Source organism: Sarcophilus harrisii, chromosome 3, assembly GCF_902635505.1.
Source record: "Sarcophilus harrisii chromosome 3, mSarHar1.11, whole genome shotgun sequence".
In the NCBI taxonomy this organism is placed as follows: domain Eukaryota; kingdom Metazoa; phylum Chordata; class Mammalia; order Dasyuromorphia; family Dasyuridae; genus Sarcophilus; species Sarcophilus harrisii.
Window position 1 is genome coordinate 545,638,047 of NC_045428.1, and position 11,632 is coordinate 545,649,678.

The 11,632-nt window shown below is 49.9% G+C and overlaps 1 protein-coding gene across 3 annotated transcripts in view; it reads right to left on the minus strand.

Annotated features, from left to right (window-relative positions):
- The window catches only part of RIMS3 (regulating synaptic membrane exocytosis 3), a 30,220-nt gene extending 19,343 nt beyond the window's left edge, over window positions 1–10,877 (minus strand). The window contains exons 1-3 of one of the 3 annotated variants that reach the window (XM_031962253.1): window positions 10,753–10,827; window positions 9,875–10,047; window positions 6,636–6,889 (exon numbers count right to left, since the gene is read on the minus strand). In XM_031962253.1, the coding sequence (XP_031818113.1) occupies window positions 6,636–6,858 (223 nt within the window). In that variant the 5' untranslated portion in view covers window positions 6,859–6,889; window positions 9,875–10,047; window positions 10,753–10,827. Of the gene's footprint in view, window positions 1–6,635; window positions 6,890–9,874; window positions 10,048–10,752 lie in introns of all 3 variants that reach the window. The other 2 variants (XM_031962252.1, XM_012545957.3) reach the window with 2 other exon arrangements.
- Window positions 10,878–11,632: the final 755 nt, after the last annotated feature.

An 11,632-nucleotide genomic window follows, 5' to 3' on the forward strand; every position in this document is an offset into this window, starting at 1 on the left:
AGGTGGCCTGGACCTGGGCTCTGGGACCCTCTCCCCCAGAGGAAACACCCAGACAGACAGAGACAGGGAGACAGAGACAGAGACAGGGAGACAGAGATAGAGACAGGGAGACAGAGACAGGAAGACAGAGATAGAGATAGAGACAGGGAGACAGAGAAAGAGAGACAGGGAGCCAGAGACACAGAGACACACACACACTCCAAAGCCACCTAAGCCCACAAAGGCTTGCCCAACCGCCGCAGTTACACAACAGCTCTCACAGTGTTACAGGCTGTCACGGCGGCGGGAGGGCTTCACACACCAGACACAGGAGACCCAATAGCCCTTTTCACAAACAGTGGCACGAGGCGGCTCCCAGGCTCACCATTGGGCTGCAGCAGGGCGGAGGTCACCCGCAATCACACAGCAAGGGTTACAGCCAGCCCCATGAAGCCATGGGTTAGGGGGAGCCGTTGGTAAATGTAAGACATCAATAACTAGGCCTTAGAACTGGAAGGACTTTAGACATCGTTTAGGCAGATCAGCCCATTTCACAGATGGGAAAGCCAAAAGGAAGTGACTTGCCCAAGATCACACAGCTAATACATGGCAGAGGCAGGATTTGGACCCAGGCCCTCCGAGTCCAAATTCAATCACTTGAAACAGTTCCAGCCGTAGGGTGACACACGGTCCCAGTGATTACGGAGCCCCTCAGGGCTGCCCATTTCCACACACAAGCTCTGCAGAAGTAGAGTCGTCATTAGTGGAGTCAGAAACAGGGAAAACAGACGCCGGGCCAGGGGAACAGCTACAAGTTAGGAGGACGGACCCTCGCGTGGGAGGGTAAGGGGCGACTTGGCCAGGACTGCTCAGCCTCCAGGCCTGACGGTTCTCCATCTCCAGTCGACACTAAAGGCAGCAGGCAGAAATGGATGAAGGGAAGCAAGGAGGCCTCCCTGCACCCACCCACGAAGGAGGATGCTAAGCAAAACAGGAGGGTGAGTGCTTCCCTGGCCCAGGACAGGTTTCATTCAACTTGGACTGTTTTAGGTACCTTTTGGAAGTGATCCCTTCTCTCCTTTCCTCTTCAAAATATTTCTAATGGAGTATGAGAGAGGGTCGTTCACAACTCTGCACTTGAGGGGCGCGTGGGTGTGTCATAACTGGATGGGATCACGGAGTCTGGACTGACTTTACTCATTTTATCTTATTTTACAGATGGAGAAACTGAGGCTCAACAAGGATCAGAGAGTGTTACAAAGCGTTTTGTCACTCAGGACTTGCGTCCAGGTCTCCTTTGTGGCAAGAACAGCACTTTTCCCATTGTTTAATGCAATTTCCCACTTGAGGATTCCTAGTTGCATGTCCCCTTATGCCTGCTTGGGACAGAAGTGACTCCCCAGGCCGCATTCTTCCCCGGGGGACATGCTTAGGAGCAGAGGAAGGAGGGCCGCTGTCCTGGGTGCTGAAGTGAGAAATCTCGGGGACACTAGAGGGCCAGCACTGGAGAGACCGAGATCATCTAGTCCCCCCTCTCCGTGAACAGGAATCCCTTCCACAAGACCCCAAGCATCCTCATCCGATGATACGGAGCCCGATACATTTAAAGGCAATTCATTCCACTTTTGGAGAGCTCTAATTGCTAGGAAAAATCTCTCTTTCCAATTTCCACACACTGTCCCTAGTCCTGTCTTCTGGAGCCAGGCATGAAATCTTTTGCAGAGATTACTTTCAAATACTTGAAGATGATTATCATCTCCTTCCCCTCTCTTTTTAAACAAAGCACTTTCCACTTTTGATGTGGTCTCTAGTCCTTTTCCAACCCAGATTCTTTTCTGGATCCCCTCACTTTGTCATTAAACTTCTTAAAATGTGTCTCCAGAACTGAGCATAATATTTAAGATATATCCTTACTGAGACATAGGACAGCTGGACCATCCACTTCCTCTCTCGGGCCCTGCCCTTTTTTCCAGATTAGCCATATTCCTCAGATCTGGGGAAGGGAGAAGAGAATAGTCCCTCCTCCTTCAGTGATAGCCGTGGGCCTCAAGCTCCTTCCCATAAGTAGAGCTCCAGGTAGCTGGATACTTGACATAGGATTTAGAGCTGAGGAAGGACCACAGTCATCCTTCCTTTTGGAGGGCTTGTGGGCTTGCTCTGCATCCATTTTAATCTGCTCTGGCATCGAGAGTAGAAGTAGCGTCAAGTAATGATGTGGACGTTGCTCTCTCTGGAACTACTATCCAGCCCACTCTCCCCTAATGATTCAGCCTGAGTCCTAAGGCTCAAACTCCCAACCCCTACAAAGTCTAGTACCCCCCAAACCCCGAACTCTTCAACTCCTCCTTAACCTGCACTGAAGCTTGTAATCCAAAGTGTTCAGACCAAAGAGGGCAAATTTCCTCTCCCTCTCTGGCCTCCCCGCTGCTTCACATTGTTGACGTTCCATTTCTGACTCTGCAGCTTTGAACGTGCTTTCTTGCGTCGCCTCCACCTCCAGAGTACTCAACTTCCTTCAAAGCTCAACTCAAGCAACACCTTCTACGTGAGGATTTCCTACCTCCCAGCTTGTGCTGCCTCCCAACAAATTATCTTGGACTTACTCTGTACATGTGTACTAGCATTTCCCTCTTGGACCCAAGCTGATTTTTCAATCTGTCTGGTACTTAGCATAGTGCCTGGCACATAGTAGGCACTTAATAAACTTTTGTTGACTGCCTGATGAATGTCTATTCTGTGGCCCTGGGGCGGCTGCTTCCCTCAGTGCTGCTCCTTCCATGTGAAGTCCTCACACTCCAACCTACCTCCCAGATTCCTCAACATCCAATTCACAAGCTCCCTAACCCTCACCAAACTCCATCCTCCCCCATTCTGACCTAGCTCCAACTTCCCCAGCCCTCAACACCTCGCGCTTCACCTCCTTGACTCTCATCCTCCTTGGTCCTCCACTTCCAAACCTACATCCTGAACCCTGACACTCGAGTCCCTAGACAACATTCCCTGGCCTAAGCTCAGCCCTGCCCTGTCATTCCTGGGATCACCATCTCAAGAGAATGAAGAGACAAACCACTTTTAAGAAGCCACTCTAACCAAACTCCGTAAAGTCCCTGCCCTATAAAAGGGAAGATGAACTCCTCGTGAGGCTGGCTCCCCTCCTTCCCTTACAGGATGTTTTGAGGGAGGTGGGAAGGAGTTTTCCAACAGCCACCTGGAGCTTTGGGGAGCATTTCCCCAGAATCTAGATGCCCTCCTTCTTATCTTTTCCCCTCCCCCCAGATCCTGGCAGTCTATTTTGAGATTGGCTGGGGGAGTTGTTGCTGTTCTGAGCAAAAATAAGCAAGAAGAGGTTTTAAAACAAAACCAGCTGGCGTCTGGGGTGTCACAAACCTGCAGCAAATGGGGAGGTGGCAGGGATTCTGAGTGTGATGCCCGTGTGTGTGAGAGGAAGGAAGGAAGGAAGGAAGGAAGAGAGGGATTGTGTGTGGGGTGTCTGTGATGTGTACGGGCATGTGATCTTGGGTGATTGTGTACGTTTATGGGTTTGTGTTGCTACATGTGACTAAGACGTATGTGCGACTGATGGAGGAGACAGATCATCCTGCACGCAGAACTGGCAAACCCGTGTACAAATACCAGCTCCCCCACCCGTTGTGTAGCCTTGAGGACCCATTCTCCAATGCTGGATCTGTTTGCTTCTCTGTTGAATGAAGGGGTTGGATTTGTGGGCTGTGCTGTCTTTAATGATCTAGGATTGATCTGTCTCAGACTGTGTGTACATCTATGATTTGTGTATCTGTGCGAGACAGAAGGAGAACAAATCTAATCTTTCTTCCATGGCAGCTTCTCAGATATTGGGAGAGAGTAACCATAACCACATCCCTTCCTAAACTTATCTTCTCAGGCTAAAAAGGCCTGCTGCTTCAAATTTTTCCACTTATCATCTAGACTCCAGTCCCCTCCCCATTCCTCTCCAGACAATCAATGTCATTCTTAAAAGTGTGGCCAGGTCTGAACACAATACTCCAGATGTTGTCGGATCAGAGCAGAAGACAAATCAGAAGACAGACTTCTCCTTCCCCCTGGCCCTGTTCCCCCTTTCAGGCAGCTGAAGAACCTGTGAAGTGTTGAGGCTGATGTGACTCTTTGTCGACTTTCATTGAACTTCAAGACCACTAAGATCTACAGACTTTTTTTTCATACAAAGTCACCTCTTCCTCATTCCCATACTTGTGTGGATGTGTGGGTTTCTTTAACCCAAAGTGAATGGCTTGAATCTTTATTAAAATGTCTTGTTAAATAGGACCCATCATTCTACCCTCTTGAGAGCATCTGTAATCCCAATTCTGCCAGTGTGTTACCTTTCGCTCCAAGCTTCATGTCATATGCCAATTTGACAAGCATGTTCCCTATTTCTTCATCTAAGATAGTGACAAAAATATTGACTACAATAGGGCCAAGAACAGAGCCCTAAGGCATGCTGCTAAGCTGCTGTCTCAGATGACATTTATCTATTAACCACCAATTTCTGGGTTCTATCCCAAATTGTAGCTCTAATATGAATCCACAAGAACATAGATCATAAGAAACTTGTCAAGTGGTTTGCCTGATCAGTCACTCAACCAGAAAGCATTTATTAAGCACCTAAGGTGTGCCAGGCATTGTACTGGGCATTTAAGTCCAAGGGTAACTGTTTCCAACTTTCCCCTGATCTCCCATCTAGTTACACTGTCAAAAAAAGAAGTGGCTTTTTCTGGATGAATCCAGGACTCTGTGATTATGGTTTCTCCCTTTTAATAACACAATCTATATTGTTCGAGTGCTACTACAACTACTGCTAACAGCAGCACTATTAAGAGCTATCATTTACATTGCATCTTAAGATTAGAAAGCATTTTATATATGATCTCCTGTGATATTCATCTTGAACCCACGAGATAACTAATAAAGGCACCATCTTCTTTCCTCTTCTGAAAGAACATTTGTACAAATTCATCCTAAGAAACCCCTCTCCCATTCTCCCCAGTCTCTCAAGAAGTGCCAGTGGTTGGGGCAGCAGTGGATAGAGCACCGATCCTGGAACCAAGAGGACCCGAGTTCAAATCTGGCCTCAGACACTTTATACTTCCTGGCTGTGTGACCCTGGGCAAGTCACTTAACCCTAATTGCTACCAAAAAAAAAAAAAAAAAAGAGGCCTTAGTGGTGATTTAGCAGCTGCACCCACCAGTTCTTTCAGTAAAATTAGACAGTTCTGGCCCTGGTAACTTGAACTCATGGAGAACAGTCAGAGTTGAGTTGTCTGGCTGTTCACTTACCCTGAATTTTAGCTCTGTTAAACTTCTTTGTCTCTTTTGCTCAGTCTAAAAATCATTTTCCATGGTAGAAAATGTCAAATGAGCGTGATTTCAGCTCGTTGGTCTCTCTGCCTCAAGGCTTACCCACTTGCAGGCCATTCTCCACACAGTTGCATGTCTTGTCCAAGCCATCACCACATCCTCCATCAATAATCTATGGCCCCTCTCCCAGGAGCAAACACAAACTCCTCTGGTTGGCATTTAAAACCTCCTCAAGCTGACCCCAAACCTCCTTCCCGGCCTTGTTTACCAGCCTCCCCTGTGCTCCGGCCTACTCCGACTGGCCTTCCCAGCTTTCCCCAAACACTGGCCTTTGTTTCCTGTGTCTGAGTCCCAGTGGTTACGAGCCATCTCCCAGCCCCCAAATGCTCGGCCTTCTCTCCTTAGGATCCCTCATTTCCTTCCAGATTCCATTCCAGCCCCATATTCCATAAGACTTTTCCTAATCCCTCTAGTTGCCAGCTTCCTCTCCTCCAAAATCTGCTCGTCCTTGTACCTGCCCATAGATGAAATGTGGGGACACGCTCTCACAACAACGTCCCCTCCTGGAGGGCAGGACTCGACACGGCGATCTGTCTGTCCATGTCTGAGAGTGCTCTGTGATGTGGCTGGGTCTGACTGTCTTTGGGTGACCTCTGGGGCAGTGATATTTATGTTTTAGTCCCTGTCTATTGTGGGACTGTGAGACTCTCTGTTCCTTTACTCCCAGTGCTGGGCACAGAGTGAGTTTCCCATCAAAAAGTTTTTTTGGCAGATCAGAGATATGCTTGCACTCACACACACAAACACACACACTTTCTCTTTTTCTTTGTTTCTCTCTGTCTCTGCTTCTCTGTTTTTCTCTCTGTCTTTCCTCTTTTCTTTCTTTGTCTCTGTTTCTTCTCTCTCTCTCATACACACACATTGTCTCTGTCTCTGTTTCTCTGTTTCTCTCTCTCCTCTCTTTCTCTCTCTTTCTCTTTCTGTTTCTCTCTCACACACATTTTGTGTTTCTCTTTCTCTCTCTCTCCGTTTTTCTGTCTCTTTCTCTGTTTCTCTCTCACACACACATTTTGTCTGTTTCTCTGTCTCTCCTCTCTTTTTCTCTCTTTCTCTCCTCTCTCTCTTAGTTTTTCTCTCTTTTTCTCTCTGTTTCTCTCTCTCTCTCTCTCTCTCTCTCTCTCTCACACACACACACACACACACACACACACACACACACACACACACACTTCCATCTTTGCTTGGCCTTTGTACAGTTGCCTGGCCAGGACTGACCCTCAGCTGCTCCCAGGATCTTGCCCATTTCTCACCCATGCCCTTACCTGGCTGGGGCAGTTGGAGGGAGCTCCGGCTTCTCTGGGTCAAGCCCACGATGGCTGCCATCTTGGCCCCCAGGCTGCTGCGGCGCTTCTTGGCAGTGCTGGCCCCAGTTGTGCCCCCGGCCTGCTCCCCGCCACCACCAAACACCTCGCCACTGATGCTGGAGCTGCGAACCACATTCCGGGAGGACGCTGCTGGGCCTGTGCCCGGCTCCCCATCAAACATGGTCCCAAAGGTGTTGAGCCCACAGGCAGCACTGGGAACAAAAAGGAGAGGGCCCCGGGTCACCAAAGTCCCCAGGCCATATTCTGGCCTTAGCCCAAGCCTTCACCTGCAGCGGAAGCAGAGGAACTAGACCCAGGGCAGGAATGACGGGTCCCTCCCACCCTGGGAGCCGGCAGGGCTCCATCTGTGTGCAAACAGATGTCTATCTGCTCCTCCAGGACAAGACTATATTTCCCTCACTCAGGGGCCCAGATCAGGGCTCCTCTGAGGTGTTACCATGTCTCCTGGGCCTGGACTGGGGAGCGGGATCCTAGAAGAAAGGCTGAAGTCCGTTAGGCTGCAGGATTACAAAAGCTGCCTTTGCAAGGCCCCCGGCCCAACCTGTCCCAAGCCAAGGCAGGCTGGTCAGCGGCTGCCCCCTCCAGGTAAGGGGATGGAATCCCGCTCGGCCAGCCTAGTGGCTCAATTTTCTTCCCCCTTGTGAATAATTGACAGCCCTCCTCTTCTACGGGGCAGATCCTCTGACTTCCAGGAAAGGTAAACTGTCAGCTCGACCTAGCGGGAGCTACTAAGAATCCCTGAACCAGAGACAATATCAAAAAGTGTCCGAGGGACCTGACCTGCCTGGGGCTCTGAGGACACTGTGACCCAGGAAACACACGTAGGCGAGAATGAGGAGGAAGATTAGAAACCGGCAGTGGAGCTAGAGGAGACCTTAAAGGCCTTCTGACCAAAGCGGGGAAACTAAGGCTAGGAAAAATTATTTCTTGCTCAAGTTTACAGAAGTAGTAAGTGGAACCGGGGGGGGGGGGGTTGAATATGGGTTCTCTATCTCTAAACGAAAAATTCGTTCCACGATTTTATTTTGCAGATGAGGGAACTGGGGTCCAGAGTGGGCTAGGGACTGGATCAAGATCACAAAGTGAGTTGGGGGGCTAGAACCAGGCCTCCCGATTACAAGGCTGGGGCTGTTTACCCTGTATTGGTGTTGATCACAGTGCCCTGGAATGTGGCACTTTAGAAATACTTGATGACTCAATTCCTACCATGCTGTCTCCTTTTCTTCTCTTTCCTTGTATTCACGCACAACTCTGGGAACTCGGGTTTCAGGGCCTGAGCTCCCAAAGCAGCTTTTCTCCCCAAGGGACACGCCTCTACTCCCTTGTTACTCTTTCCAGGCCTCCCAAACCTGCCTATATTCACCCCATCACACTCATGTCCCTGGATCACAGGAGAAGGAGGGGCTGGAAGTGTGGAGCTTTGGGCAGAGGATGGAACACATATCAGAGCTCCAAGGGATCCTACATAATAGGCTATCCTAGCAGGGGAGAATTTTAAAACTTTGATCATAGAATATTAGGGCTGGGAGGAAAGCTTGAAGGTAGAATGTTTAAAAATGGAAGATAGAACTGAAGCTGGCAGGAACCTTAGAATGAGGGACTGAGAATGTCGGAGTCAGAACACCAGAACAGACAGGGCTGGAGCTGAAAAGGGTAGGAACATAGCCTACACTGCAGAAAGTAATCTTTGATCACAGAACAGGGAATGTCAGAGGTGGAAGGAATCTTGGAGCACAGAACATAGAACATCACAGCAGGAATGAATTTAGAACACAGAACACAATGTCGGAACAGGAAGAGGATGTGATACCGGATGTTAAAACAGAACATAGAACACAAGCCAAAGCGGCCCAAGAACTCAGAATGCTGGAACATCAATTGTCAGAGCTGGGAGTCCTGCTAGTCTATCTTGTCTATTGTCCACATTTTATAGACGAGGAGGTTGAGATCTAGAGACCAAGAACCAAAGCAAATATATTCAGTATCTGTTGGGTGGATTTGATAAGCCTTTTTTTTTTTTTTTTTTTCCATCCTTGCTTTCTCAGTCAGATGGGAATTGACCCCTTCCAGGGAAGCAATTTCCCCTGCATGTTAGCTCTGTCTCCTTGAGGTAGTTAAAGAGCTTCATATTGTGAGTCCTTATCTCATCTCCGCTTCTGCTGCTCCCTCAGAGAAAGCCCTTAGACTATTAAGAGTAGGAAGGATTGGCTCCTCATATCCTGTCCTCAAGAGCCAAGGACCACAGGATCCTCCCACCTCCTCTCCAGTCCCCGGGGTCCCCACCAGCCCAAGGACTTAATGCTGAGAAACTTGGATGTGTGTTCAAAGACCTGGCACGAGCCCATTTGCCCTCTGTCTACTCATCCCTCGTGACTGCCCAGTAGGATAGCTCCCCTCAGTTCTGGCCTCGGCCCCAGCCAATGGGGGGGAAGGACTCTCTATGGGGTTCACACTTGTCAAGTATATCCATCTGTCCATCTTAACTGATCGACCAGCCCTTCCAACAAGCCAGCTTGTTCTCGGGGCTGAACTCATACTCTTATACAAGCCTGAAGGACCTAGGAACATAACGTCAGAGGTTGAAATATATCTCACAGAGCATTGCATCTCACCCCCAAATCCCCACCTTACAGATGACGAAAAAGGACTCCTCTAGGAAGGGACCTACATGAGATCACAGAGTGACTTAATAGAAGAACCCAGACTGAGCCACAACAACCTGAGGGAAGCTGCATTTCTATTTTCAGTCCCATTTCACAGACATATCAACCAAAGTCCAAGAGATCAAGGAATTTTCCTCAAAACATATGGCAAGTAAGAGGCCATTTCCTGGTAGATCAGTGTCTCCTGTCTTGCCATGGGAGGGTCAGGAGCATCAACTTCACAAACACCCCTATCTCCCCTTATACACTCCCTGAAATCTGTGGAGCTTATCTTTAAATCCCAAGAGCTGAGAATGAGAGTCTTGCGTGCAGTAGGTGCACGATAAGTGTCTATTGTTGCTGTGCCCCATTTCTCCCAGTTGTCCAGGGACGACTGGCTGAAAATGGACTCTGGTCCCTCTCAGGGGGAAGGGAGATGAGGTAAGGTTCTACTTAGCTTAGAAAGCCTCTTCCTTAATGGTCAGAGTAACCCATCCCCTTTCCATAAAAAACAAACAAAAAACTTAAACTCACCAAACTGAAAAATGTGGGTGCGGTTCTTGGCATCCCCAAAGGAATCAGCGCTGCCACCGCTGTTGCCGGGGGGCCCCTCTTAAGAGCTTGTTCTCCTGGAGCATTGGAACTGAGCCTCTGATTTACCAGCTAAGTCCACTCACAGTTACCCCAAAGTAATTGGGATGGGTGCCCTGAGGGAGACGTATGGAGCTCGGTTTAGAATGAGGAGGGGCCCCAGGGCCGCCTCCCCCCCAAGCCCCACCCCATTTGTATCTAATCCAGGGGTCCCCCGGCCTGACACCCCCTCCCACTGCCTGGAAGAGAGGGTTCCTCCCAGCTGGGGCTTCAAGAGCCACTTAGGGAGGATGAAATCCTGGGTTTCTCTGCCTGCTCCAGGCCTGACAGTTTTGCTGGTAGGAACAGACACGGGTCCCAGGCCTGCGAAGCTACCCCAGTGGGCTTCCCCCAGAACCCCAGCTCACTGCCGGCCCCAACCGTTCCTGCCCGGGCTCCTCCCGAGGCTGGGCGCTGAGGCCCGGGGCAGAGTCACTGTAGCCTCCCAGGTGTGCACAGGAAGCAGGCAATCCATCAAGCAGCACAAGCAAACAGTGACACAGAGACAGACACACGCGGGGACCCACGGAAAGGCAGGTGAGCACCCACACAGCCAAGCAGATGCCCGAGTACACGCCCTGAGAGCCCTAAAGATGGCCAGGGAGCAGAGGAAGGCACTGGGAGCACGTGTCTGCCCTGGCTTGGGGGATCGTCTCCCCGGGGTCCAGACCCCACGAGCCGCCGCCGGGTCCCCAGGGGGATGCTCGCGGATGGCCAGAGAGCCGTGCATGCAAACGCCGGGGAGACGCGGACAGACATACAGCGCACAAGCAGACACTCACCTGCCCGGGGCTGCGGGATCCGGGGGTCTTACCGGCAACCGCAGAGTCTGAGGGTGAGGTCCAGGCAGAGCCCTGAGCCCGAGCGCCTCTGCCTCCCTCCCTCCCTCCCTTCTCTCTCTCTCTCTCTCTCTCCCCTCCCTCTCTCCCTCTCTTTCATACACAGACATACACGTACGCTTGCAAGCAGGCGCGTGCACACACACACACAGACACACTCACACACTCACACAGAGCCTAGTCTGGCGGCAGGAGGGGGGATGGATGACAAAGGAGGAGCATAGGAAGGTTTCCAGAGGGAGGGGGCGGGGGCGGGAGCAGATCTCATCTCCATGGCAACCATGCTGACCCAATTCTCCAGCCCGACCCGGGAATGGGTTGGAAGGGGGAAAGGGGTGCGGCCCAAGTTGGATTGGGGTTCCTTGAGATCCCGTTCTTTCCTCTTTTTTCTTGGACCACAGGTTGGGACAGATAGCTGGATCCTTAGAGATCATCCACCACCACAGACCCTCCCATCTTTTCACAAAAGAGCAAACTGAGGGCCCAAAGAAGGGAAGTGACTGGACTCAGATCATAGAATCTTATAGGTCTGTAAGGTTTGAAGGGCTCTTATACATTCAACAACAACAAATATATATAATATAGCACCTACTATGTGCAAGATATTTTGCTTTGTGAAAATGAAATAAACCTTGCCCAAAGGATTTTTTGTTATTGATCTACTCCAACTACCTCCCATTTTGCAGAAGAATAAACTGAAGCCCACTGAAATGGAAGAACTTAAAGTCACACAGCCAGGCTAGTAGTAACTCAATCAGGAATAAATTTAATAAAACCCAAGGACAGAAAGGCAGGACTATAAACTTTCTGGGAGAACTAGAAA